The 25,443-nt window shown below is 56.1% G+C and overlaps 1 protein-coding gene across 1 annotated transcript; it reads right to left on the bottom strand.

Moving 5' to 3' along the window:
* Positions 1-1,925: 1,925 nt before the first annotated feature.
* Positions 1,926-23,669, bottom strand: LOC442995 (myosin-7). Its single transcript, XM_004010325.4, has 40 exons — positions 23,619-23,669; positions 22,416-22,468; positions 21,822-22,030; positions 21,422-21,565; positions 20,776-20,932; positions 20,597-20,624; positions 19,699-19,807; positions 19,517-19,609; positions 19,351-19,414; positions 18,836-18,934; positions 18,494-18,597; positions 17,747-17,885; positions 17,528-17,646; positions 17,264-17,413; positions 16,835-17,005; positions 15,933-16,242; positions 15,595-15,662; positions 15,197-15,284; positions 14,460-14,577; positions 14,192-14,315; positions 13,784-13,920; positions 13,278-13,533; positions 12,451-12,693; positions 12,128-12,304; positions 11,175-11,320; positions 9,981-10,071; positions 8,901-9,290; positions 8,552-8,678; positions 8,278-8,396; positions 7,086-7,282; positions 6,335-6,518; positions 5,993-6,158; positions 5,743-5,867; positions 4,877-5,185; positions 4,447-4,650; positions 4,205-4,330; positions 3,838-4,113; positions 2,847-2,942; positions 2,611-2,745; positions 1,926-2,060 (listed from the first exon to the last, which is right to left on the bottom strand). Exons 3-40 carry the CDS (start codon positions 22,020-22,022, stop codon positions 2,043-2,045), a joined length of 5,808 nt encoding a protein of 1,935 aa, XP_004010374.1. The 5' UTR covers positions 22,023-22,030; positions 22,416-22,468; positions 23,619-23,669; the 3' UTR covers positions 1,926-2,042.
* Positions 23,670-25,443: the final 1,774 nt, after the last annotated feature.

The following is a 25,443-nucleotide window of genomic DNA, read 5'->3' as shown; positions in this document are numbered from 1 at the left end:
GCCATCCTCTCCCTATCCTAGTCTCCCTCTCACATCCATCCCTACTCTCTGTCCTCCCGAAGCAGCTCCTTATTCTGCCAGGAGTCCTGGAGGGTGAGCGTGCCGGTTGGTCACTCCTGCCACAGGTAAGGGGCCGAGGAGAGAAGCCCTGCATTTGCCTGGCTCCCTGTATGTCTGTCCTTCTCTGTGTCTGTCTCCCTTCCCCTCTGCCCGGTTCCCTGTCTCAAAGCGGGACCTGGGCCCCCGTTCTCCCTGGCGCCATATTTCTGCCCATTGCACGGTCTGACATGCCTGTATTTCCACACATCTCTGCCTTTCTCTGAGCCCAGCCTCTGCTCACCCTCTGCTTGTCCTATCTCAGCCTGCACTTCCTGCTCCTGGGTCTTCATCCACTCCTCTTGAACCTAACCGTTCTCCGCTTTCTCAATTTTGCCGGCATCTGAGGGTGACCCAGGATTCTTTCCTGTGGCCAGTACCAGACTCTTGGCTCTTCCAGCTTCTCTATCCAAGGCTCGCCCTCTCTGTCTCCTCTCCCATCCCCTCTCAGCATCCTCCTTCGGGGGCCTGTCTGCTGCGTGGGCACTGGCTGTTCTCTCTGCCTCTGTTTTCTGCTCTGGAAGCTTGGATTCTCTGAGTATCCCCCGCATCTTCCTTTTCACACATGTCCCTCTCTTTCCTCCAGGTATTTCCTCTCCAAGTCTTTCCTAGGAAGACTGGTGCTAGGCAGGGAGAGTGGAGGAGGATGTGAAGAGAATGATGGGATAGCCTGTGGGTCTTTCAAGGGCACCCACCTCACTTCCTCTATATTCTCTCTGTTGGTTTCCTTGTTCACCATCCTCCATGTTCTTGAACCTTCTCCCTCTCTCTCCACTGAAGACCTGCTTAGGTCTTTCCTTTTTCCTTCCCTGTTCCCCTTCTTTCCTCTTCCTCTCCTCCCTGGAATGGGCACTTTAGCTGCTGCATTGGGAGCTCAGAGCCCAGAGGGGCTGGGAGTGGCCATGTGTAGCACACTGGGGAGAATTCAGGCCAGGGCCTCCTCAGTCCCCGTGCTCTGTGGTCCAGGCCTTCCCTAAGCAGCCCAGGTGTGGCAGTGAGTCTGGGGCAGGTGGAGGACTGGGCTTGTTTAGTTGAGATGGAGCTTACTCCTTCCTCCACTTTCCAGCCCTCGGGTGATCCTCCCCAGCCCCTTCCTTCCCCAGGGTCCTGCTCACCGTGACTTTCCCCAGCCCATTTGCCTGCCCCTCCCTCAGATGACCTGCTCTAAACGGGTCAAAGAACCTCCATCTTCCAGCAAGGCCAAAAGCTATGGTAGGAAGTAATGAGGGAGAAGAATAGAGTGTCTTGGACCACAGGCCGGGTCCCAGGAGGAGATGGGAGGTGGGCTGGAGTGCAGTTCTCCTGGTCATGATGGGAAGGTAGTTGGAGACAGTGGAGGCTGTGTCTGGAAGGGGGAGGAGCTACGGATGCCAGTCCTGTGCCCTCTCAGACACTCACCTCGGATGGGGACTGGGGGGTCATTACTCTAAGTGGGTCATGCCTTGGAGGGCACCCTCACACACTAAACCTCCTCCCCATGGCCCAGCCCGGCTATTGTCAGCAGGTGGGGCGGTGTTGATCAGATCAGGGGCTAGGTCAACACAGATGGGCTCACGTGCTCTAGGAGGGCTTCAAGGGCTTCTCTAAATCTCCTTTAACCCCCAGGGTCTCTGGGCCAGGGAGAGGGCTGACAGGAGAGGTGTCATCTGCTGAGGAGGTGACGGGAGACCATGGCAGTGCTGCACCAAAGATGCTCGGAGCCTCCCAGGCTCCCCAGGGAGGCCTCCTGGGTCTGGCCTCCTCCCCTGGAGCCCCCCTCCCCGTCCCGTGGTCATGTCCTCGTGTTCCTGTGGCTGGCAGGCTGTGAAGAAGAGTCTAGAGGCAGGATCTCACTTCAAGGAAAATTGCTTTATTCTGCTTCTTCCAAAGGGGCAGCTCTCCAGGCTCCGGGACTGGGAGCTTTGTTGCACCCTCAAGATGCGGCAGACCAAGAAGACGTGGCACGGCTACTCCTCATTCAAGCCCTTTGGGAAGGAAACACAGTCCACGCTAGCTCCGGAGAGGTGGGTGTTGGGCAGGGATGGGCACAGGCAGCAAAGCAGAGATGGGCACTGAGGTGGGCAGTACCACAGTGTGGCCTGAGGGAGGCCCTGAGGTGCTGGGAGATGGGTCCTAGGGGTCACTGTGGAGGGGAGGGCTCCGGAGGGAAGGGCCCTGGGGTCAGACGGAGGGATGCTTCCTCAACAAGGACAAGGTCCTCTGGGATGTACATCTTGGGTGGGAGTTATAAGACTGAAGGCCAAAGCAGGTGGAAGAGAAGTAGAAACAGCAGTTGGGGGAAGTTGGGACACACTGGATATGTGTCAGTTAGGGTTTCTGCTGACCACCGTAGGGCTGGGGATCACAAAATCATTGAAAGTGAGAGCGGGAAGAACCTTAGAAATCATGGAGGACTGAGTTACCTTGCCTCTGGGGCTGTGGGGTTCGGCTGCAGGAGTATGTGAAGGGGAGGAATCCCGGTGTGAGGGGCTATGTCTGAGGGGCTGGGGGGTTGCTGTCGTGGGGGGAACCCACCTTGGCGCCGATGTCGCGGCTCTTGGCCCGCAGCTTGTTGACCTGGGACTCTGCGATGTCCGCCCGCTCCTCCGCCTCGTCCAGCTCGTGCTGCACCTTGCGGAACTTGGACAGGTTGGTGTTGGCCTGTTCCTCCTGTGGGGGTTCGGGGGGATGGGAGGATGAGGTGAGGAGCCAGGGGTTATGCGACTGCCTGGTCCCCTCCTCCAGGCCTGGACCCCAGCAGGATCACTCACCGCCTCCTCAGCCTGGCGCTTGTAGGCCTTGACCTTCAGCTGCAGCTTGTCCACCAGGTCCTGCAGCCGCAGTAGGTTCTTCCTGTCTTCCTCTGTCTGGGGGTCGTGGGGAAGGGGGTGGGCAGCAGTGAGTATGGCATGGTCATAGGAAGCAGTATGGCCCCTCCCGCATTCATCGGCTTTACCCTGAAGGTAATATCCTGACCCAATTCAACTTTCTGATCCTCACCAAACACTTGTGTTCTCCTTACAATTTCTTACCAAAAAACATATGCATACTTTTAATAGTATGTGCCAAGAAAGAGTCTACGGAGCTGATGGGCCTCCTGAAATTGCACACAAAATTGTACATGGGAATGGGCCCTGAGGGGTTCTGGGGCCCCAAGGAGGATAAACCCAGCATGTGCCGGCAGGAACTCTGGGACTGCAGGCCTGATGGGATTTCCTGGACTGCTGGGAAATGACATAGACTTGATCTAGGTTAAGGACAAGTATGCATAGAGGGATGGCGACTTTCTGGACTGGAATGGAAACAAAATCTAATTGATAGCCTGATTCTGGAAAACACTGCAAAAGCTGAAGTCTATGCTTCCCTGAGTAACTGAAAAGTTCTGAGATTCACTCCAATGGCTTTGGTGTATTTTGGTGGTGATGATGCCAGGCTAAGATTTGGTTACATATTTGCTTTCTGGTCATCTGTGCTGGGTGAGCTCTGCTGGAGCTCCGGGTGTGTCCTGAAGGGACAAGTTGATGGTGAATGTTGATGGGGAGCTTGAAGGCCAGAAGGCTCAGAGACTGCCCCCTGAGCCAGGGGTATTCAGGGTAGAACAGGGCTGGGCAGAATAGAAACTGGGTAGCCATAGGCTGTCCTCCGGCTCTTTGCCCTCTAAGAGGCTAAGAGAGAACACTTCATCCCTCTGGGGTGGTTGTCACCCTGGCTTCAGGCCATGATGCAGAAGGCCCGGTCCGGGGGCAGCTGCTGAGCCCGCACCTGGTACGTGAGCTCCTTGATGCGCCGCTCACTCTTCCTCATGCCCTTGACCGACTCTGCGTTGCGCTTCTGCTCGGCCTCCAGCTCGTTCTCCAGCTCCCGCACCCGGGCTTCCAGCTTCTGCAGCTGCTTCTTGCCGCCCTTGAGCGCGATCTGCTCCGCCTCGTCCAGCCGGTGCTGCAGGTCCTTGATGGTCTGCTCCATGTTCTTCTTCATGCGCTCCAGGTGCGCACTGGTGTCCTGCTCCTTCTTCAGCTCCTCCGCCATCATGGCGGCCTGCACATGGGAGAGAAGTGATACTCGGTCTAAGTCTTCCAGTCCAAGAAAACCCTGGCTTGGAGTAGGCAGGCCGGGCAGGGGGACTCACATCTGTGATGGCCTTCTTGGCCTTCTCCTCAGCATTCCTGCACTCCTGCACTGCCTCCTCCACTTCAGTCTGAAGCTGGGACAGGTCTGCCTCCATCTTCTTCTTCTGGTTGATGAGGCTGGTGTTCTGAGGGGTGGGCAGAGCAGGAAAAGCAGCACTGAGCATCCACGCATGTCTCCTGAAACTCACCTGCAGAGACCTGCCTGTGCTCCGCTCTGGGACCGCCCTAGGGCACTGCTCACCTGGGAGTGCAGCAGCTGCACCCGCTCACTGGTCTCGATCAGCTCCTGCTCCGCCAGCTTCCGGGACCGCTCCGTCTGCTCCACCACGGCCCGCAGCTCCTCCAGCTCGGCCTGCAGCAGGTTGTTACGCCGCTCCACGATGGCGATGTTCTCCTTCAGGTCGTCGTTGGCACGGACCGCGTCGTCCAGCTGGATCTGGGTGTCCTGTGCATCAGGAGAGTTCGCATGAGAGAGGGAGTTGGGCTCAACCCATCAGAAGGCTGTTAGCTGAACTGGATGCTGCGGTGAGCCTGTGGTGGTGGCTTGGGCAGGGGCTGTGGGAGGGGTCAGTGATGGCCCAGGGGCAGGAGGGAGCTGGTGCTGTGATGAGGGGATGCCACTGCCCCTCTCTGGATGAGGTGACTTCCTGCTTCCAAAAGTCACTGTGTACCTTCAGCAAGCTCTGGAGGCTCTTGACTTGCTTCTGGGCTTCGGCGGCCAAGCGGTTGGCATGGCTGAGCTGGATCTCCATCTCGTTGAGGTCGCCCTCCATCTTCTTCTTCACCCGCAGGGCCTCGTTGCGGCTGCGCGTCTCCGCGTCCAGGGAGGTCTGCAGTGAGTCCACCACCCGCAGGTGGTTGCGCTTGGCCTGCTCCATCTCCTCGTCCTTCTCTGCCAGCTTCCGCTCCATCTCTGCCTTGATCTGGTTGAACTCCAGCTGGGCCCGGAGGATCTTGCCCTCTTCGTGTTCCAGGGAGGCCTGCAGGGGGTTGGGAAGAGAAGGTCTGAGGCAGTCAGGGCACAGGATGGGGCCAGGGGCTGTCCATGAATCGTGGATACAAAGTGAGCTTAAGGGTGGTGTAAGTGGTTCAGTCAAAGAAGCAGGAGGAGGAAGAAGAAAAGAGAATTTGAAAGGGAAAAAAAGGCCTAAGAGAAGGTGATTCAGGCTCTCACAGAGGAGAGTGAGCTATAAAGACAAAGAAGAAAATGAAGAGAGTGGTGTTGCCAAGGAAACAGAGGCAATCAGGCACAGAATGTAAAAGCTCAAAGAGGGAGGCAGAGGTGAAAAGAGGGGGAGTGAAACAGGAAATCTTGTCTAAGATGTAATAGGTAAAATGTCTGTGTGAAGGGAAGTGAGTGACCGGTTCGTTCGTTCCTTCCACAATATTTGTTGAGTGCCTACTAAGTGTCAGGCACTGTTCTAGGCTCTGAGGGTGGACCCGTGAACAAAAGATAGGGAAGATGAGAACAGGACCATAGCCTAGCCCTCAGCTTCTTCTCCCACCCCCTGCACCTCCTCCACTCCCGTGTGCGCACCTCGGCCTCCTCCAGGGCCGACTGCAGCTCCAGCTTCTCGGCCTCCAGCTGCTTGCGGACCTTCTCCAGCTCGTGGATGGTCTTGCCACTGGAGCCCAGCTGCTCAGTCAGGTCGGAGATCTCCTCTGTGGGAGGGGCGGGCGGCTCAGTCGGGGGCTGCCTGCTCCAGTTTGGGAAGGCCTCGAGGGGCCGCGGGGCGGCGCCACGTGCGGACCCTCCCTGCCCCGCCCCTCCCGGCCTGCGCCCGCACCCTGCAGATTCTTGTTCTCGCGCTTGAAGGTCTCCAGATGCTCCAGGGACTCCTCGTAGGCGTTCTTGAGCTTGAAGAGCTCGGTGCTGAGGGAGCGCGCCTCTTTCTGCGAGGACTCCAGCTCCGACTGCGACTCCTCGTACTTTTGCTTCCACTCGGCCAGGATCTGCGGGGACCCAACGGACGGAAGCGGCTCAAAGGGCAGCCCCGGCCCCACCTCTGGGACCCAGGTCCCCCTCCTAGGCCCAGCCTCCCCTAGCCTCAGCCTCCTGGGAGGATGCTCCTGACTCCCGCCTGCCGGCCTGCTCTGCCTGCTGGCTGTGGCCCGCAGCCCGGGCCCACCTTGTCGAAGTTCCTCTGCTTCTTGTCCAGGGCGGCGGCGGCCGCGTTGGAGCGCTCGACGTCCACCATCAGGTCCTCGATCTCATTCTGCAGGCGGTGCTTGGTCTTCTCCAGCGAGGAGCACTTGGCGTTGACGGCCTCGACGGCCTCCTCGGCGTCCTGCAGCCGCTGGGCCAGCTTCTTCCTGCCCGTGTTGGTGAGGGCCGGGGAGTAGTGGTGGGAGAGGGTGGGGAGGATGGAGGGTGTGGATTTGGACAAGGGGAAACACGGTGAGTCTTGTGGAAGACAGTCTTTTAAAGCTCAGAAGTGTTGCTGGAGAAGCCTGAGGACAGGCCCAGGGGCAGAAAACAAGGCTATTGGAGAGTCTGGGGGCCGGGGTGTGAAGACCCACAGCACCCAGGGGGCCTTCTGCGAGGCAGCGTGCCTACCTTGGCCAGCCTCTAGGCTTGCAGACTTGGAGGACACATGCAGTCCCAGCACCCCCCTTTCTCACCTGCCATAGAACCCTGCCCCAGGTGGGTGCACTCTGCCCTCAGACAAACCTTTTGTTCGTCTTATATTCGGATGAGAAACATAACGCGAGCAAAAAGCTTCCCTGAGAGGAGAAGGAGGTGGGGCCAGGGCAGGGTCCTCTGCATTGTCAAAAGCTAGCTAAGCATCCATCCCCGCAGCCAGCCCCAGTGAGCAGTGGGCTGGGCTGCGGCCTGCTGACACAGGGGCCCCCACCAGAGGCAGGCCGCCCGGGACTCACTTGGCCTCCTCCAGCTCCTCTGTCCTCTGGATGGCGTCTGTCTCATACTTGGTCCTCCACTGGGCCACCTCTGAGTTGGCCTTGGACAGGACGCGCTGTAGCTCGGCTTTGGCTTCCGTCTCCTCCTCATACTGCTCCCGCAACAGGTCACAGTCGTGCCGGGCCGACTGCAGCGCGTGGGCCAGGGCGTTCTTTGCCTAGGAGGGGTGGCACCGAGGGGTGGACTCAGCTTACCCTGTGATGCACTGCTTGTCTCCTCACTCTAATTTCAACATCCTCCCACATTCTCACCTGTTTCTAAATCCCTATTGGACCTGGAACAGTTTACTGAGTACTGTTAAAGAAAATCCATACAGTGCCGCAGTGTTTACAAAAGGCTTTGTGCCCATCCCCCTCATGCTTCTTACGCAGTAGGCTTTATCATCCTCACTGCCATTTTACAGCAGAGGAGATGGAGGCTCAGAGATATTAGGCAATTTCCCCAAGATCACCAAGCTCTTAAGAGGCAGATTAGGATTTGAGCCCTGACCTTTTTTAAAAATTCATATTCTTTCCCCTTTTTAATGAGCCCAGCAAAGTGCTCAAAATAGGATCCAGTTGAGTTTCTTTCTCCAGTTTTCAGATTGCCCTGCAAATCCCAGGACCGCTTGCACAGTTCCTGCATCCCATACCCATGCCCAGCAAAGGCCATCACACCTCTCTAGTTTATTTCCTCTCTTCACCTCATTCCCCTCACCCCCACCCCCACCTCTTACTCCATGCCCTCCAGAGATGGCTGCAGAAAGGCAGAAGGCCTCTGAATGGGAGGTAGAATTAGGAGGCATATGGTAGGGCCTGGGATTCCCAGGGGGCTCAGTGGTAAAGAATCTGCCTGCTAATGCTGGAGACACAAGTTCAGTTACTGGGTCTGGAAGATCCCCTGGAGGAGGGAATGGCAACCCACTCCAGTATTCTTGCCTGAAAAATCCAATGGACAGAGGAACCTGGCGGGCTACAGTCTGTGGTTTTGCAAAGACTGGACTTGACTGAGTGTGCACACACATACACGCGCATACACATGGTAGGGTCTGGGCATTTTCTTTTTGGAAAATGGGAAAATACTGGGTAGACAGCAAGCCTCATTCTTGGGAAAGAAGTGGTGGATGCAAGGCCAGCCAGTACGCTGGACAAGTGGCTTGACTCTGGGACTCACCTTAACCTCCTCTTCCAGCTGCCTCTTGAGGTCCTCCAGCTGCTGGGTGTAGGTGAGCTTGCCTCGGGTCAGCTGGGAGATCAGCGCCTCCTTCTCATCCAGCTGCCGGGACAGCTCACCTGCAGAGGCACCGAAGCACACTCAACTCTCGAGGGTCAGTCACTCCTCTCTCCCTGACCCCACCCCTAACCCTCAGGTCCCATTCTCTGGAGAGATGTGTGCATACCCAAGCCTGGACTGGCTCAGGAACTCAGAAGACAAGGGTAGGGCTCACCGTTCTCGGTCTGCAGCTTGGCTCGTTGGCTTGTGAGGTCGTTGACAGAACGCTGGGTCTCCTCAGCCTTGCTCCGGTGCTCATTCATCTGGTCCTCTAGGGTCCGGCACATCTTCTCCAGGTTAGCCTGAGATGGGAAGGAGAGTTATACGGTGTATGCAGGGGGCTGATGGGGTGCGAGCGGTGCAATTAAAAGGAGCAGGGAAACAGGAAGGCATAAAATGGAAGGGTCCAAGAACAGGGGAGAAGAGGGAAGCAGGAAACTGAACAAGACAAAGAGAGGAGATGTGGACGGAAAGCAGAGGCGCGTGGAGGGAATTGGAGGAGAGGAGAGGAGAGCCGGGCCCACCTTGGCCTTGATGATCTGCTCCATGTTGGACGTGACGTCGTCCAGCTCCAGCTTGAACTCGCTCTTCTCCTTCTCCAGCTTCTGCTTCACACGCTGCAGGTTGTCGATCTGCTCACTCAGCTCGGCCACGCTGTCGGCGTGCTTCTTGCGCAGGGCGGCCGCCGTGGCCTCGTGCTGCAGCGTGGCCTCCTCCAGGTCCCGCCTCATCTTCTGGAACTCAGCCTCGCGCTTCTTGTTCATCTCGATCTGCACGGACGTGGCCCCACCGGCCTCCTCCAGCCGCTCGCTGATCTCCTCCAGCTCCCGGGACAGGTCTGAGCGCAGCTTCTCCACCTTGGCCCTGGCGGTGCGCTCAGCCTCCAGCTCCTCCTCCAGCTCCTCTATGCGTGCCTGGGTGGGACACAGAGGGTGCTCAGACCCAGCCCCTTGGCCTCTCTATCGGAGCCCCCTCCCAGGACTCTAGAAGGTTCCTGGCTTGTCAGCTTAGTCCCACCAGGGGACAAGTAGAAATAAAAGGATCACCTCAGTGAGATGGTTTGGATAGTTGAGTTAGCCTGCCTTTGGGCCAAAACATGCTACATTTTCTTTATGGGCAGGAAAGTGGTTGCTCTTGAAGAAGGACAAAGGGACCAGTGTTCCAGGGATAGTTTAGGCAGTTTTGTGGCAAAAATAATTGAAGTTGGAATGAGAGAGCCAGGTTCTGGACAGCTAAAGACCTAACACAGTGTCCACTCTAGAGGTAAGAACTGAAGTCACAGCCCGGCTGGGCTGAAGGGGCCTGAAAAGCCATGGGGAACAGAGGAGGCCACATAGATCCAGAGGTTGGCAGTGCACTCCCCACGGTCACCAGCTACACCACCGCTGACCTAGGAAGCTGGGATTTCTGTCCCCAGACCAGTGAGTATTTCCAGATCTCTTCCTATGTCATCCTTGGATCAGCCGCCCCGCCTGGAAGTGTTGTGTGGGGGATTTGTGATAGCTAGCATCTCCCTTCACAGACACAGAGCCAGTGCCTGTGATGCTGGGTGAGAACGGCGTGGAAGAGGGTCGAGAGGCTAAAGACCAGCCCAGGGGCCTTACCTGAAGCTCCTTGAGCTTCTTCTGTAGCTGACTGCCCAGGGCTTGCTCATCTTCAATCCTTGCATTGAGGGCGTTCAGTTCAAAGTCCTTCCTGTGAGGAAGAAGGGACCGTGAGGCAAGGAAGGCTGATCGGGCTCAAAGAGGGGCTGCCAGTGGTTGGAGATGGTAATGAAACAAATGAGGAGCAGGATTTCGTGGAAAAAAAAAACCAACAATAACCAGCTTCCAGGGCTGTTGTAGGGTCCTTGAAAGTGTAACACCTGCTGGAGGATTGAAATTCAATAGGAAGTACAACAGGAAGAGCACTGTAGGTGGAGAGACAGGACCTGGGCTCCGAGATGCTCCCTTCTTTGGTCTGTAAAATGAGGGCATTGGACTAGACCGACTCAAAGGCACCTTTTAGCTCTGATGGTCTTTAATTCTGTGTCTGTTACTTTGGGAAATTTGGTAAGCTTTCCAAGCCTTCCTTTCCTCTTTGGTAAGTGGGGTTCAAGTACCATTCTTAAAAGGTCGCTTGAGGATCAGTGGGTTCATATAGTCATTCATTCAACAAGTACTGTGCCTGGGTACGTGTGAAGACTTTCTGGGGAGGCTGTTGATCAGGATGAGTCTCAGAGCCTTTCAGAGTCCTGACCCTAAAGCAACAGAAGATCTTTGATTGTATGAATATGTGCGCAGACTCACTCTTTGCCAAGTGTGAAATGTGTATCTACACATTTTGGAAGGTCTTGCAATAAGAATTGGAACCAGAAGATCATTGAACAAAGAAGTAGCCAGACCCTGCACTGCTCACACGTGGTGGCTGACCACGTTTCTCTGTGGTCCTCTGGGCTCTCTGTGAAGGACCTCAGAGGACTTTCCTGAGAGGCTTTTGTGTGGAACTTTCCTCTGTGTTATGCAACTGGTCTCCAAAGAGACTTGTGTATAAAGGGGGCGAGTGCCCAGCAGGAAGAGAGGGCTGGAGGGATCTGGGTTAGACTTTTGCCAGGGAGGCCTGCTGGGCCCTCATGTGTGTGTCTGGGGGAGGAAAGCTCTCTTCCTGGAGGCTCTGCCCACAGTTTTGCACCCCCTTATGGACGCTGCATGAGGCTGTTGCCTCTGAGGATGGATCTGTCGGGTCAGCTAGTACTTCCATGAGTGGACCAGGCTGCGGGTGGGGGAGGAGGATGGGTGATGGGGCAGGGAACACGCTACTTTTTGAGCCGCTCATCCAGCTGCTGCTTGTCGTTCTCCAAGTCCATGATGCTCTCCTGGGTCAGCTTCAGGTCACCCTCCAGCTTCCGCTTGGCTCGCTCCAGGTCCATTCTCACCTTCTTCTCCTGCTCCAGGGATCCCTCCAGCTGATGAAGAGAAGGACCAGTGTGACCTTAGGCCAAGTATCCTGACTTGATAATTTAGGAGCTCGTTCTTTCTGGGGCTGAGGGATCCTTAGAGGTGTCAAGACTTGGGAATACTTCCCCAGAATTGGCCAAATGTGGCCAGGGCATTGTGAGAGCGCCTACCACGGAGGGATGCTCAGTAACTCTGATAAATTACTGAATGAATGACTATAGGATAAAATCCCAAAGCTACTTTCATTTAATCATCTGCATCCTGTAAGCACCTACTGGGGTCCAGGCCCCATCCTAGGCACTGCAGATGCAAAACTGAATAAAACCAAGTTCCACCTAAAGGCAGCTTCCAGTCTATGGATGGGACCCATACTTCAATAATGATGACACAGAGCGATAAAGAATGATTCAGTAGAGGTGTACTCGAAGGACTACCTATGGGAGCAGTGATCACTGAGGACCAGATCCTGGCTAAACCATTAGAAGTCCAAAGATCCTCCTTGAGGATCTTCACAAAATTCCCAAGGAAATTCATCATGTTCTTATGAGATAACCCTCTAAATTCCGTGGTTGAATGGAGACATATAGGCTTGAACCTAAAGTGAAATAAAGAAGCCTATCTCTACTCTTGATCACATCAGCAAGGTGAGATACATAACTCTGAATTGATCACCCCTCTCCTTGTCTATTCCCCAGTTCCCTTCTAAAAGGTATCAGGAGAGGAACACTCTCTAACCCCACTCCCCCAAACACACATATGCACACACAGACACTGACAGACCTGGTACATCTAGACCCTTGTGATAGTGTACTTACATCGTCCACATGCTGTTCCAGCTTGACCTTGGCCTTGGTCAGGGTGTTGACCTTGTCTTCCTCAGCCTGAAGGTCATCCAGGGCCTGCTGGTGGGCCTCTTGCAGAGCTTTCTTCTCCTTGGTCAGCTTGGCGATGATCTCATCCAGCCCAGCCATCTCCTCTGTCAGGTTCTTCACCTGTTGGCCAAGAACCCCATCCCCCCCAGGGTCAGACATCACCAACTTGGAGACATCTATGGAGACCTCCAAGGCCAAGAGCCAGGACCACGCTCAGGTCTGGGAATCCTGAGACTTGGTCTGGATTCAAAGGGAGCTGCCTTCACCTTGTTCTCTGTTGCGTGCTTCTCCTTCTCCACCTTGGCCAGGGTCAGCTCCAGGTCATCAATGTCCCTCTTGAGCTCAGAGCACTCATCTTCCAGCTTGCGCTTCTTGGCAGTGAGCTCAGCGTTCATCTCCTCCTCGTCCTCCAACCTTTCGGTCATCTCCTTCACCTTTGCCTCCAGCTGGATCTTGTTCTTGATCAGCTGGTCACAGCGCTCTTCCGCATCAGCCAGGTTGTCTTGTTCCTGAGGGCAAGGTGCAGAGGGGAAGCTATTCGGTGGATGGGGTGGATGGCAAAAGCTTGGAGGGACAGGCTCCACCTTCACTGTAAGAGGGAAACCCCAGGATCTCCCCAGCTGAGAAGAACCTCAGAGGGATGGGGAGGGGAGGAGTTTTAGGGCAATGTGACAGGAGCACTGGGGAATGAGAGCAGAGAGGAAGGGAACCAGAAGTCTCTTTATCTGGCCCTCTTCCTCTGGTCTCCTCCATCAAAGGGGAGGGAACTGTATTTGTTGATGCCAGCACTTTACATATTTACAGCCTGGTGAGAAGGGCAACTTTATTCCCTGTCTAGAGATAAGGACATGGAGACCCAGAGATAACACATCATTTGCCTCAAGTCACAGAATTATTAAGCTATGGATCCAGGTTAAATCCTGATGGAAAACCTGTATTTTTAAGTTAATGCTTTCTCCCCTTCCCTTTCTTTGGAGGACTTTGGAAGTGTTAATTCCAGAATCCTCCGCCTGTGAGGGCACAGGATGGTGAGCCCCCAGGTAGGGAGGTGCAGGGGGTGTGGGAGATGTGGGCAGAGGCCTGGGGCTCTCACCGCCTGCACTTGGAGCTGCAGGTCATTCTTCTCCTGCAGCAGGGACACCATCTTCTCCTCCAGCTCCTTGCGCCGAGCCTCCGACTTCTCCAGAGCCTCTTTGAGGCGCCCAAACTCCTCCTTCATGGTGGCTATTTCCTTCTCTGTCTCTGCGCTCTTCAGCAGTGGTTTGATCTTGAAGAAGAGCTTCATCCAAGGCCAGTTCTTGACTCCCATGAAGGCCCGAATATTCCACTGGATAATCAGCAGGGAGTCTCTGCAGGGGCCGAGTGAGAAGGTCAGTGAGACAGCCTCTTCCCTCCTTCCGGCCCAGAGGCCCTGGCTCCTCCATCCATCCTGCACTGTGACAGCGAGGCACCACCCCCAGCCCCCACGCCCACCACTGGTGTTTGTAGCTGTGTTGTGGCCCTTTGTCACTTGAAGGTCTGGGGTGCTCTTTCTCCTTCCAGTGCTCTGAGTCAAGCTGGGCCTTAGAGGCCTGAGACCCTCCCTTTAACTTCCCTCACCTGCGTTCCAGCAGCTTCTTGAACTCCATTCTGGAGAGCACACCTCGGGACTGGGCCTGGATGCGGGTGATGATGCGGCTCAGCCTTTCATCTCGCATCTCCTCCAGCAGCCCCAGCAGGCCCGCCTTGAAGAACACCTGCAGGGAAGTTGTGTGTGGACATGACTGGGACAGGCAGGAGGGGGACGAAGAGGGGCTTGTCTTAGAGTAACAAGGCAGGGAAGAACTGGAGGAAGGAGGTCAGTGGCAGCTGGAGCTGGAATGGGGGAGCAGGGCTGTCTGGTCCATGGGGAGGGCTGGCATGTGGTTCAGTAATGCTTGTGAGATGGTTGGTAAAAGGAAAGGAGCCATAAAGTAAAAGGACAAGAGAGGTCTCCTTGTAGTCAGTTTGTTTCCTCCTTTTCTTTACCTTGGTGTGGCCGAACCTGTACTGGTTGTGGTCAATGTCCAGAGAGCCCAGCAACTTCTCTGCCCCTTTCCTGCTGTCAATGAACTGGCCCTCGGGGATGGCCGCTGGGTTCAGGATGCGATACCTGGGAGGGAGGTGCCCCATGTCACCTGTGTTCTGCAGTGATTAACTCTGCCCGCAGAATCTAAGGCCACTCACGGTTTCCGTGTCCTGCCAAGGCTGCCCAGGCTCCCCCTGTTCCCTGAACCCTACAGCACCCGGTACCCACCTCTGCCGGAAGTCCCCGTAGAGGATGCGGTTGGGGAAGCCCTTCCTGCAGATGCGGATGCCCTCCAGCACGCCGTTGCAGCGCAGCTGGTGCATGACCAGGGGGTTGTCTATCACCCCTGTGGCAGGAGGGAAGGGAGAGGAGTGTGTGGGGAGAGCATGGGGCTGAGAGCCGAGGGTTCTGGGTTCTGATCTTGGCTCTGTCACAGACTGGCCTGTAACCTTAGCAAGTCAGTATTTTCTTTTTTTTTCTTGCCATAAAATTTGAGAGTAACCAAAAGGCTTTCACAGTCCTTATTTTATATGGTTTTTGCCTGTTTTCATAGGTGGTGGCCAGGGCCAATATAGACCATTTTCTAAGCCCTGACAGGTTAAGGGACTTGACCAAGGTCACTGAACTTAGCAGAGCTAGGCACCCAAATCCAGACACCTAAACTCCTCCATCTCCTTATGATTCAGAAAGGGAAAAACAATCCTTACATGTCTCATCAGGGGCTGTAAGGCACTTAGGAGGGAATGTCGATCAAAGTAGTTACACATTACCCTGAGCTACACGTTCTAAATGGAGGGCAGCGCTGGGGCCAGGGTGGGAGGCTGTGTGTGAGCCTCTCTGGGGAATGGGAGGGGAAGAATGTGATCTGGAAATCTCCAAGGTGGGAGCCAAGAGGTGATCTAAAAGACCCTGACCTTGGGGCAGTGCATCTCAGCGGTGGGCTGGGCCTGGCTTCTTGGGCTCACCTGGAGATTTTGTCTCATTGGGGATGATGCACCGCACGAAGTGTGGGTGTGTGGAGCGCAAGTTGGTCATCAGCTTGTTCAGATTCTCCTGTGGCCCAGAACCCAAGAGGGAGAAGTTAAGAAAGTGAAAGAGAAGTAAGAAAGGGAGCAGAGGGGAAGGAAAGGAAAGAGAGAATGCAAGGAGCTGGAGAGTGAAGGAGGGCTAGGGGAAGACACAGCGGGAGGCGGAAGGGATAAAGAAGCCAGGGGAGAAAGGAGTAAGAGCCGAGGCCAGCAGATACAGGGGAGAGAAGAGAGGGTGGAGACGGTCAGGAAGGGTCTGAGGAGACGGAGTGGGAGGAGTCAGGGCTGAGCCAGGCAGGGGAGCAGGGCTAGGTTGGCGCCGATCACACACTCACCCTGTGCAGAGCTGACACAGTCTGAAAGGATGAGCCTTTCTTGGCCTTGCCTTTGCCTTTCTCAATAGCTGTGGAAGAGAGTCAAGGGGACGAGTGGGCATGTGCGGAGTCAGGGCAGCAGGTGAGGAGTCCCAGCCTCTCTCCACATTTGGTTGCAGGCCAAATGTGGGTGCTTCACTGTGGGTGCTCCAATTTCTCCACCCAATTCTCTCACTGCGTCTGTAAACCCTGGGGCCCAGCCCGACATGGAAGTTGGGGGAGAGGGGGCTAGCCCTTGACCTGCCTCAGAACCACAGCAGAAACCTGCTCCCGGTCCCTGGGTCCCAGTCTCCACTTACGTGTGTCAAACCCAGCATAGTTGGCAAAGAGGCTGCTGAGCATCTTGAGGGAAGACTTCTTGTACAAGTCCACCACCGTCTCGTTGAGCGGGTCTTTGTTTTTCTGCAGCCAGCCTATGATGTTGTAGTCCACTGTGCCGGCGTAGTGGATCAGGGAGAAGTGGGCTTCCGGCTTCCCCTTGATGTTGCGCGGCTTCTGGAAGTTGTTGGACTTGCCCAGGTGGTTGTCGTACAGCTTGGCCTTGAAGGTCATGTCGGTGGCCTTGGGGAACATGCACTCCTCCTCCAGGATGGACATGATGCCCATGGGCTGAGGGTAGAGGGGTCAGCGTCACTGAGCCTGCTTCAAGCAGGTGGAGATGGATCCTGCCTGCTCTCGTGTCAATGGAGATGCCCCTTTGGCTGTTAGCTGATACTTCAGCTCTGAGCAGTTACCTATTGACTGGCACCTGTTCAAACCTTCCCAAGGTGGCACTTTGATTTCAAAGGGACCTTTGTGAAACTCTAGGAACATGGATGCTATAGGTGCTTTACACCCTACTCCATCACCCAGATCCCTGAGATGTTGCGGTTGAAAAGAAGTGCTCTCTTATGCTTCCCCATGCCACCCTCAGACTTCCTGCTCCTTGATGGGTAAACCAGGGTCATTAAACACAGTGGTGTGGGAGGCCATCCCTAAAGTGCCCATCCTCTGCGAGTCCACTCTCAAGCTTTGGAACTCAGCTCTCCAGGACCACCCTGTCCTGGGTGGCCAGGATAGCATAAGGCTCTGGAAACTAGGGCTTGGGATTCTTCTGTTAGCTAGATCACGATGCCCAGAAGGGTGGGGCGGCCGTTCTCCTGGGGCATTCATGTGTGTGGGGCGTGAATGGAGAGTTCAGGCAGAGGGGCCGAGGCAGCACCTTCTCGATGAGGTCGATGCAGGCCTGCAGGTCCATGCCGAAGTCGATGAACTCCCACTCGATGCCCTCCTTCTTGTACTCCTCCTGCTCCAGCACGAACATGTGGTGGTTGAAGAACTGCTGCAGCTTCTCGTTGGTGAAGTTGATGCAGAGCTGCTCGAAGCTGTTGAACTGCAGGGCGGGGACGGGGCGGAGTGGGTCAGGCGGGCAGGGGACTGTGGCCCAAGGGGTTCACCCAGGGCAGCGTCCAGCCTGGCAACAGTGTGGCTGGCCTCTCTCCAGTCAGGGCAGGGAGGGAGCGCCCCCTGAAGACACGTGGCTGTCTCCACCCCTGGGGAGCCCACGGCCTTCCCTGGGGCTTGGGCAGCAGTGGCTGCCCGTGTGAACCAGTGAGTTCCCATTCTCCCAGACCCTGGGCTCCCCACTCACATCGAAGATCTCAAAGCCGGCGATGTCCAGGACCCCTATGAAGTACTGGCGAGGCTGCTTGGTCTCCAGGGTGGCGTTGATCCGCGTCACCATCCAGTTGAACATTCTCTCGTACACGGCCTTGGCCAGTGCCCCCTTGGCATACGCCACCTGGAAGGTTGGGGAGAAACCCGAATGAGAGAGTGGTGGGAAGAGTAAGTTGCAAAGCTCCCCTGGCTGCACCGGGCCAGCCCCTCTGCCATTTAATGTCTGAAGATGACCCACCTGCTGGACATTCTGCCCCTTGGTGACGTACTCGTTGCCCACTTTCACCCGAGGGTGGCACAGCCCCTTGAGCAGGTCGGCTGAGTTCAGCCCCATGAGGTAGGCGGACTTGTCGGCCTCTGGAAGGAAAGGGCCAATGGCAGAATTGGAAAGGGGACGCCTCCTCCCAGACGGAGGCTTCATGGCCCCATAGCTGCTCCCTGCACCCCTGATTCCCACCTTCGGTGCCGTCAGGCTCGGCCTGCTCCTCTCGCTGCTTCTGTTTGAACTTCATGTTTCCAAAGTGCATGATGGCGCCCGTCAGCTTGTACATGGAGTTTTTCTCCTCTGCAGTGAAGCCCAGCACGTCAAAGGCATTCTGTAGGCAGGACCCATGGTGGCGGACCCCAGAAAAGGGAATATGGAAGGTAAATGAGGCCCCTCTGCAGTTGAGCGAGATCTTATCTCCTGAATGGGTGCTGAGACTCCCATCCCCAGTGGGGAACCCCAGAACTAAGCTGGGAAGTATAAGAGCTGGGTGGGTGTGGACTGCCTTGGCTAGGTGTCAGCAGTTAGGCTGTTCTCTGGAGCTGCTCTGGGTGACCCACTCACGTTTTCTACTGCTCTCCCTCTTCTAGGCCCTTCCCTTGCATCCATGCCTGGATCTCCCATATGTGTCTACACCTGTTCTTCCCCTAGCAGCCTGCTCTGGCCCCACCCGCCCCTTTCCCTTAGTAATGCTTTGTTTTTTGGCTTGTCTGTTTCTCTGTCCATGGCTTTCAACCCTCTTTGCTTTGATTGAAAATACAAGTCACTGTCTAATCTCACCTGTATCCCAGCACACCCATGTCACGGGGTACATTCCGGCCCTCAGGAAGGAACAACAGACAGCCAGGGTCTTAGCTCTATTTCTGGGCCAGTGAACTGGACTCATTTGCCCCTCACCACCAGTCCCTTTGCCTCTCAGCTGGGTCCTCACACACTTACATCAGTGGCCATGAGCTCTTCAGCGTCATCAATTGAGGCCACAGTGGTCTCTCCTTGGGAGATGAATGCATAGTCATAGGGGTTGTTGGTGATCAGCAGCATGTCTGGGGGGTGGGGGGAGAGATGTTAGAATGGGGGCACAAATCCCTGGCCCTCCCTGGGGCTATCTGCCATGACACATGACCTGCAAAAGAGCACATGACAAGGCTTAATGGGGTCCTGCATCCCACAGAACTGAATCCAGCAGTGCGATAAACCCAGGGCCTGTCAACAAGCAGCTGCAAGTGGAGGGGACCAGGTTGCCATGGAAATAGTTGGGCTCAGTTGGTAGCTGTGACTCACCCAGCAGCTCAGGCTTTTTGTTGGACAGGATTTGGTAGAAAATGTGATAATCTCTCTCTGCTTTCAGCTGGAAAATAACTCTGGATTTTTCCAGAAGGTCTGTGAATAGGAGGGGAGAAGAAGGAGAAGAAGAAAAAGTTCGGATTTCAGTATAAGGAAATAGAGAAAAAGGAATGATAAATGTAGAGAACAGGACAGAGGGAAAGGGAGAGACAAGAGAGGGAGAGAGACGCACCCGCAGATGCACAGAGATCACACACAGAGCTGGAGATGGAGACGAGGTCCCAGGAGCAGAGGAAGGTCCCAGAGAAAGACACAGGGACGAGCAGAGACAGGGATGGAGACAGACCAGAGGAAGTCTCAAAGGGAGAGGAATATGCAGACAGAGACACAGAGACAGGGAGAGAGGAGGACAGCCTGAGGGGCAGAACCGTCCAGAGACAGAGAGACTGAGTCGGAGACAGTTAGAGTGAGGGCGGGGTCAGGATGAGCCCTAGCAGGTCTGTGACACTCACAGGTCTCGATGTCTGCAGACGCCAGCTTTCCGGTCGCCCCAAAATGGATTCGGATGAATTTTCCCTGGAGACATGGAGAAAAGTGGTGATGAGTTGAGGGAGGGCTGCTGTTTGACACATCCCTTGACCAGCCCAAATCCCAAGTCCAAAGGCAGGGCCCACTCACAAAGCGGGAGGAGTTGTCATTCCTGACGGTCTTGGCGTTGCCGAAGGCCTCCAGGGCGGGGTTGGCCTGGATGATCTGGTCCTCCAGGGTGCCCTGTGGAGGTCAAGAAGGATGGCAGGTGAGAGGCCTCCTCCTCCTCCACCTTTTCTGCGGCACAGGCCCTTGGAGGACAGTAGGCCTACCTTGCCTGTGGCCTGCTCCTTTTTGCTGCGGTCGCCAATGGCAGCAATGACCGCAAAGTATTGGATGACTCTCTTGGTGTTGACCGTCTTCCCTGCTCCGGATTCTCCGCTGTTGGGACAGTCAGGCTTATTAGGCAGTGAACAGACGTTGTTTGAGACCACAAGCCTCTAGTCAAGAGAGATTGCCTAGTTTATTTGGCAGGGAGAGCCCTGCAGCAGGAAGCCACCAGATAATATGCATCCCAGGAACACAGCTGTGCTCTGACATACACAGGGTCAAGGGTATCAACTAGGAAGGAGGTGCTAGAAGAAGTGGATTTGGGCAGGCGGGAGACCTGGGTTCAATCCTTGAGTTGGGAAGATCCCCTGGAGGAGGGTATGGCAACCCACTCCAGTATTCTTGCCTGGAGAATCCCCATGGACAGAAGAGCCTGGTGGGCTACAGTCCTGGGGGCTGCAAAGAGTCCTGCACAACTGAGTGACTATGCACAGCTCAATATGGTCTTGGCTGGGCAAGGTCAATCAAAGGAGATGGGTCCAGGCCATTTTGGAAAAGAATGGGTGGGGCTGGAAGAATGGGGAGGGTTTCTGAAGGGAAAAATGAAGGAAAATGAAGAGGGGAAGAGGGGAAGAGGTGTTCCCAGGCTTATGGATAGATGCGTGATGAGTTAGAGGGGCATGAGTGAAGGAGATGGGACAGGAAAAATAAGAGGAGTGGGGAGGAGAAAGGAAGGGGAGGAGCAAGGAGAAGGCCAGGGTCAAGGCCAGAGGAGACATCAGAGCTGGCATCAGAAGGTGGAGGGAAAGAGAACTGGGGGTCTGTGCTTGGGGGCTTGGGTCCTGATGGGGGGTGGGCTCAAGGAGATTGTGGAAGGGAATAGGAAGTAGCCACACTCACGTGATCAGGATGGACTGGTTTTCTCTGTCTGTGGGGAGAAGATGGGGAGGACAAGTCAGGAGTTGCTCAGGATGCTTTGTCATCTCCCCACCCTGCCCCAGCTCCCTGCATCTCTCCTAGAGGCCTGAACCCCTCGGGAGGAGGGGCCCCCAAGAAGCCCTTCACTTGAGGTCTGTCACCTGTCAGCATGTACTGGTAGGCGTTGTCGGAGATGGAGAAGATGTGGGGCGGTGCCTCACTCCTCTTCTTGCCCCGGTAGGCGGCCACCACCTCGGCATTGTACACCGGCAGCCACTTGTAGGGGTTGATGGTGACGCAGAAGAGGCCCGAGTAGGTCTAGGGGAGGAAAAGAAGTGAGTTGCCAGTGATGAAGTGGGAGGGGTGGCAGTTTTTGGAGTTAGAGAAAGGTCTTAGGAGAGGGAGAGAAAGGAAATTGTATGAACGCAGTCCATCTGAGCAACCCCAGCCCTCAGGTCGTTAGAACTGCACCAAGGATGTAGGTGAGCTTCCCAGGTAGCGCTAGTGGTAAAGAATCCACCTGCCAAGCAGGAGACACGAATTTGATTCCTGGGTTGGAAAGATCCCCTGGAGAAGGAAATGGCAACCCACTCCAGTATTCTTGCCTGGGAAATGGTGGGCAACAGCCCATAGGCTCACAAAGAATCAGACATGACTGAAGCAGCTTAGCATGCACAAGGACGTAGGGAGTATGGCAGGGTGAAGTACTGCCTGGGCACAAAGGACAGACACGCTGGGCTCCAGGAAGTGGACATGCACGGAGCAGGAAGCCGCTAGATGCAGAGGGATGTCCGGGGGTGCACTCACGTAGATCATCCAGGAGGCATAGCGCTCCTTGAGGTTGTAGAGCACGGCAGGCTCGTGCAGGAAGGTCAGCATGGCCATGTCCTCGATCTTGTCGAACTTGGGTGGGTTCTGCTGCAACACCTGGTCCTCCTTCACGGTCACTGTCTGCAACAGCCCACGAACAGCGATGGGAGTTAGGCAGGTCATAGGAGAACCACGCTCATGAGAAAAGAATCCAGGGTCCCAGAGAAGATAGATAGGATGTTGGGGACGAGAAGGGCTGTTTGGAGAGAGTACATCCCTACCCAGAGGAAGGGAGAACCAGGACTCTGTGGGGTGCATCCTGGTGGCACCCGCCTCCAGGCACCGCAGGCATGGGGGGGCATCCAGGGTGGCCTCTCACGCTGGCCCCGCCACCCACCTTGCCATGCTCTGTCTCAGCGGTGACTTTGCCACCCTCTCGAGACAAAATTGTGGCCTTGACGAACTCCTCTTTGTCATCAGGCACAAAGACGTCCTTCTTGAGGTCAAAAGGCCTGGTCTGGGCTTCCAGCCGCTCCTTCTCTGACTTGCGCAGGTAGGGGGCGGCCTCCCCAAACGCGGCCATCTCCGCGTCCACCATGGCTGCGGCTGCAAAGGGAGGGAGAAGCTGACTGCCCTCCCCTCCACTCTTCTCCCCTGCAGCAGGAGCCCCAAAGTCTAGCACAGTGCTCGGGGGTCAGCAGGGGTCACCGAGAGTCCCTCATTCCTTCAGCTCATCTCCTAGCCCCAGCAAATCTACTGGGGCAGAGGCAGAGGCTAACTTGGTCCAGCCTGGGGCCCTCCTAGCGGAGGGCAGAGTGCCCTGGGCTTCTGGGAGCAGGAAGCTAACTATACACACTACACGCATCTCTGAACCTCTTCACTACCTGACTCCTTCACTAGTCACAGGTAAGAACTCCTGGCCACCAGGCTGTGCTCCCTAAGGCGAGGCAGAAACTAGAGTTGTGCGTCTTCTCGGATCGGCTCTCCTTACCTTGGCTTTTCAAACGCGCCTTCGAGAGGAAAGGGGCTCAAGGCGGCAGGGGCCTGGAGAGAAGGAAGGTTGGTCAGGGCTGTGTCCCTGCCTCACCAGTCCTGCCATTCAGCACCCCTCCACCCCAAGGCCTGAACAGGGGTGGAGGTGGTGGCAGGCTTCTCTGGTCCCGCTCTCTCTCTCGCTTTTCCCACCCAGGTTCTTGATGCCACCTCAGTGAGCCCCTCACTCCTCACTCCTGGCTGATGGCCCTGCCCTGGCCTCTCCCATCTAGTGAAGCTTGCCTTTTTGAGCCACCTGACATACAACCAGTGGTCACACTATTGGGGCTTTATAGCCTACAGAGCATTTTCATGCCTGTCCTCCTCCTCAGTCCTCACCCCATTCTACAGAGGAGGAAATCTAGGTTCATGAGCTTGCTTGTCCAAAAACACATCACAGTAAGTGGCGGAGCCAGGACTTGAACCCAAGTCTCATGACTCCGGAGCCAGTTCTCATCCATCCTGTCCCCAATCTGCGGTCAGTTGTGGTGGACGCTGTCAGAGAGGAGCCCCCATGGGCATCTTCTCATAGACACACCCATGGCACAGCTGAACGCGCTCCACGGACATGTGGCGAGCTGTACATTCAGTCTGTGCCCAGCACAGAGACCATGTCAAGGGTATGAAGACAGGACACCATGTTCCTGTCCCCGGGAGCAACTTTTGCAGGGGGCACACATCCTCCCACCGCTCGACTCCCAGCTGCGCACACGGGCCATCCTGTGTATGTGAATGTGGGTAGTTACCCAGTGCAAACCTCACAGAACTAGCTTTTATGCACGAACTTCTGAAATGTTCTCTGCCATCCTCTTGCTGCTTCCTGCTTGTCCTCGGGCCTGATCATAAACTCCTCTCTCAGTTGATATTTCTGTGTCTCAGGCAGTGAGGCACATAGCCTCCCTCACCAAACATTCAGACACACACACACACATACACCCCTCTGGTCCCACATGTTCAGTCAGACACAGACATCTCCCCCTGTAACACATGAGCCCCCTTTCCCCTGGCATGTACACACATGTTTAGACCTGCCCGTGTGTGCTCCGTGACCAGACCTGACACTTTGCATGAAGCCCTGAAAGCAGCGTGCTGTTCCTGGAGGAGCCCCTTCCTAAACCTGGGCCCTTATCCCAGAGGAGGGCCGCCAGCTCCCAGCCCCTACCTGAGAGCAGCAAGGAGAGAAGACTGGAGCGCAGGAGAGAGCTGTGGAGCCGACCTGGCCAGGCGGGGGCTGTATATATGGGGAAGCAGGGCCCCCCCACCCCCACCTGCACCCAGTCCCCAGCCGGATTTAGAAAGGACTGTTGTCACTAGAAGCATTTCCCCCAGGCTCCCCCCTCCTTTCCCAAACCATGCTCCCCTCCCCCCCCCCCAAGCTAGGAAACAATTGGAAGTGGTCGTCATTGTTATGGCATGGAGTGAGCAGGGTCTGATTCCAGGGGGCGGGGAGGGCTGCAAGTACAGCCAAAATATCTCCCAGGCCAGGCCTCACATTCCACAGCTGGTGGGAGGGGGAACTGACCACGACCACCTTGACCTCAGGCAGGCCGTCCCCCCACCTCCACGCCCTCTTGGACTACTGCCCTCAGGGACCCTGCCCCCAGGACCAGCCTGGTCCCTTGCTTAGTGTCCTTCCTGCTCCCTGGCCTGGCTCCTGCACCCAACTGTGACATGGGATGGGGCTGAGAGCGAGCAACCCCAGAGCAGAGTTGGACCCAGGGTATGGGCTAGGTGGGGGCAGCTGGAAGGAGGCTTTCCAGCCAAACTGCAAGACGTACGACCAGGGAGCTTAGAGATGGGGCTTCTGGCTCAGGCACTGATTTCCTTGGACAGCCAGGCAGTGTGTGAGGTCACCGAGCCTCAGAGCCAGACAGGCCTTAGTGATGGGTCCAAGTCCTTCACTTCATGGGGAGAGGAAAAGCCTTCTCTGAGATCATGCAGCCAGTCAGGGCAGCAAGATTCAAGGAGGGTGGGGAGCAGCTCAGGAGATGGGGGTGGAGCCCAGCCTGGGGAAGGAGCCTGAGAAGGAGGGCTGGGGGTCCGAGCAGCCCAGGGCCCACTGTGTGTGGAGGGCTGGCTCCAGATGTCCTTGGTTGGAGCCTTTTGCCTGTTTTCCTAGCCCTGACCACAGGCACTAAATGCCCCACCTCAGGGCCTAGACAACACAGCTGCTGTGATCTAGGAGGGGCTGTGCCTGCCTGCACCCCGCTTGTGTTCTGTTCCAGCTCTGGTGAGATTAGTGTTCAGGCAAGGTGGGTAGAGGGACTGGAAAGATCTCCCACTTTCCTGAGGACCTAAGGAGCAGCCACAGAGGAGGGGAGCAAAGGGAGTTGGGGCTCAGCCTGTGAGCACAGAACACAGCCGATGCCACGCTCCTCCAGTGTTTAAGCTTCACTGGCTCTGTGTCCAGGCAACCACTGGATGGTTTGGTTTGAAGCTCCCCCTCCTTCCCAGTCTCAACTCTTCAGCGCATGCGGGCTGATCCATCTGATTACTGTCCGCTTGGAAGGAGAGCTGTAGGCAGGGGGATGGGGCACAGGTGCACTTTGAAGGTGCGGTGGGTGCAGCAGGGAAGGGCGATCCAGGTAGGGGCCTCGGTGGGGGCTGCCTGGTAACTACGACGCAGTCAGGGCAGCGTTAGTTGGGCAGGAGCTGGCAAGTGGGAGGCCGACCATGAAACGCAGGGGCTATGCAGCCAGAGCAGCCCCGGCTCCCAGGTGTCATGGTGTGCAGCCGCTGAGGCAGCCCCTGCAGGCACTGCTCAGCAGAACAAACCCTGAGGGTCCCGACCAGGCCCTGCCACGTGCTGAGGGGTTAGGTCCACTGGTGGGGACCTCAGGGACTGGCTACGAAGGGCAAAGTTCCTTTTTATCCACCCCCTCGAGCTTTCCAAGCTAAAGCAGCTGCCCCTCCCTGAGTTCCCAGGGCTCAGACACAGATGCCGGCAACTGAGATGCACAGAGGATGCTTGGGAGCCAGCCGAGCCA

The sequence above is a fragment of the Ovis aries genome, chromosome 7 (assembly GCF_016772045.2).
Source record: "Ovis aries strain OAR_USU_Benz2616 breed Rambouillet chromosome 7, ARS-UI_Ramb_v3.0, whole genome shotgun sequence".
In the NCBI taxonomy this organism is placed as follows: Eukaryota; Metazoa; Chordata; class Mammalia; order Artiodactyla; family Bovidae; genus Ovis; species Ovis aries.
The sequence above is the reverse complement of the archived record's forward strand: the minus strand, read 5'-3'. Positions and strand labels throughout refer to the sequence as shown.

Coding starts and splice junctions, on each gene's coding strand:
- LOC442995 (XM_004010325.4), bottom strand. CDS start 22,022: ATGGTGGACGCGGAGATGGCCGCGTTTGGGGAGGCCGCCCCCTACCTG. Junction 18,598..18,835: donor CAAAAAGCCTGAGCTGCTGG/GTGAGTCACAGC, acceptor CCCACCCCCCAG/ACATGCTGCTGATCACCAAC. Junction 5,186..5,742: donor CGGCCCTGGAGGAGGCCGAG/GTGCGCACACGG, acceptor AACCCCCTGCAG/GCCTCCCTGGAACACGAAGA.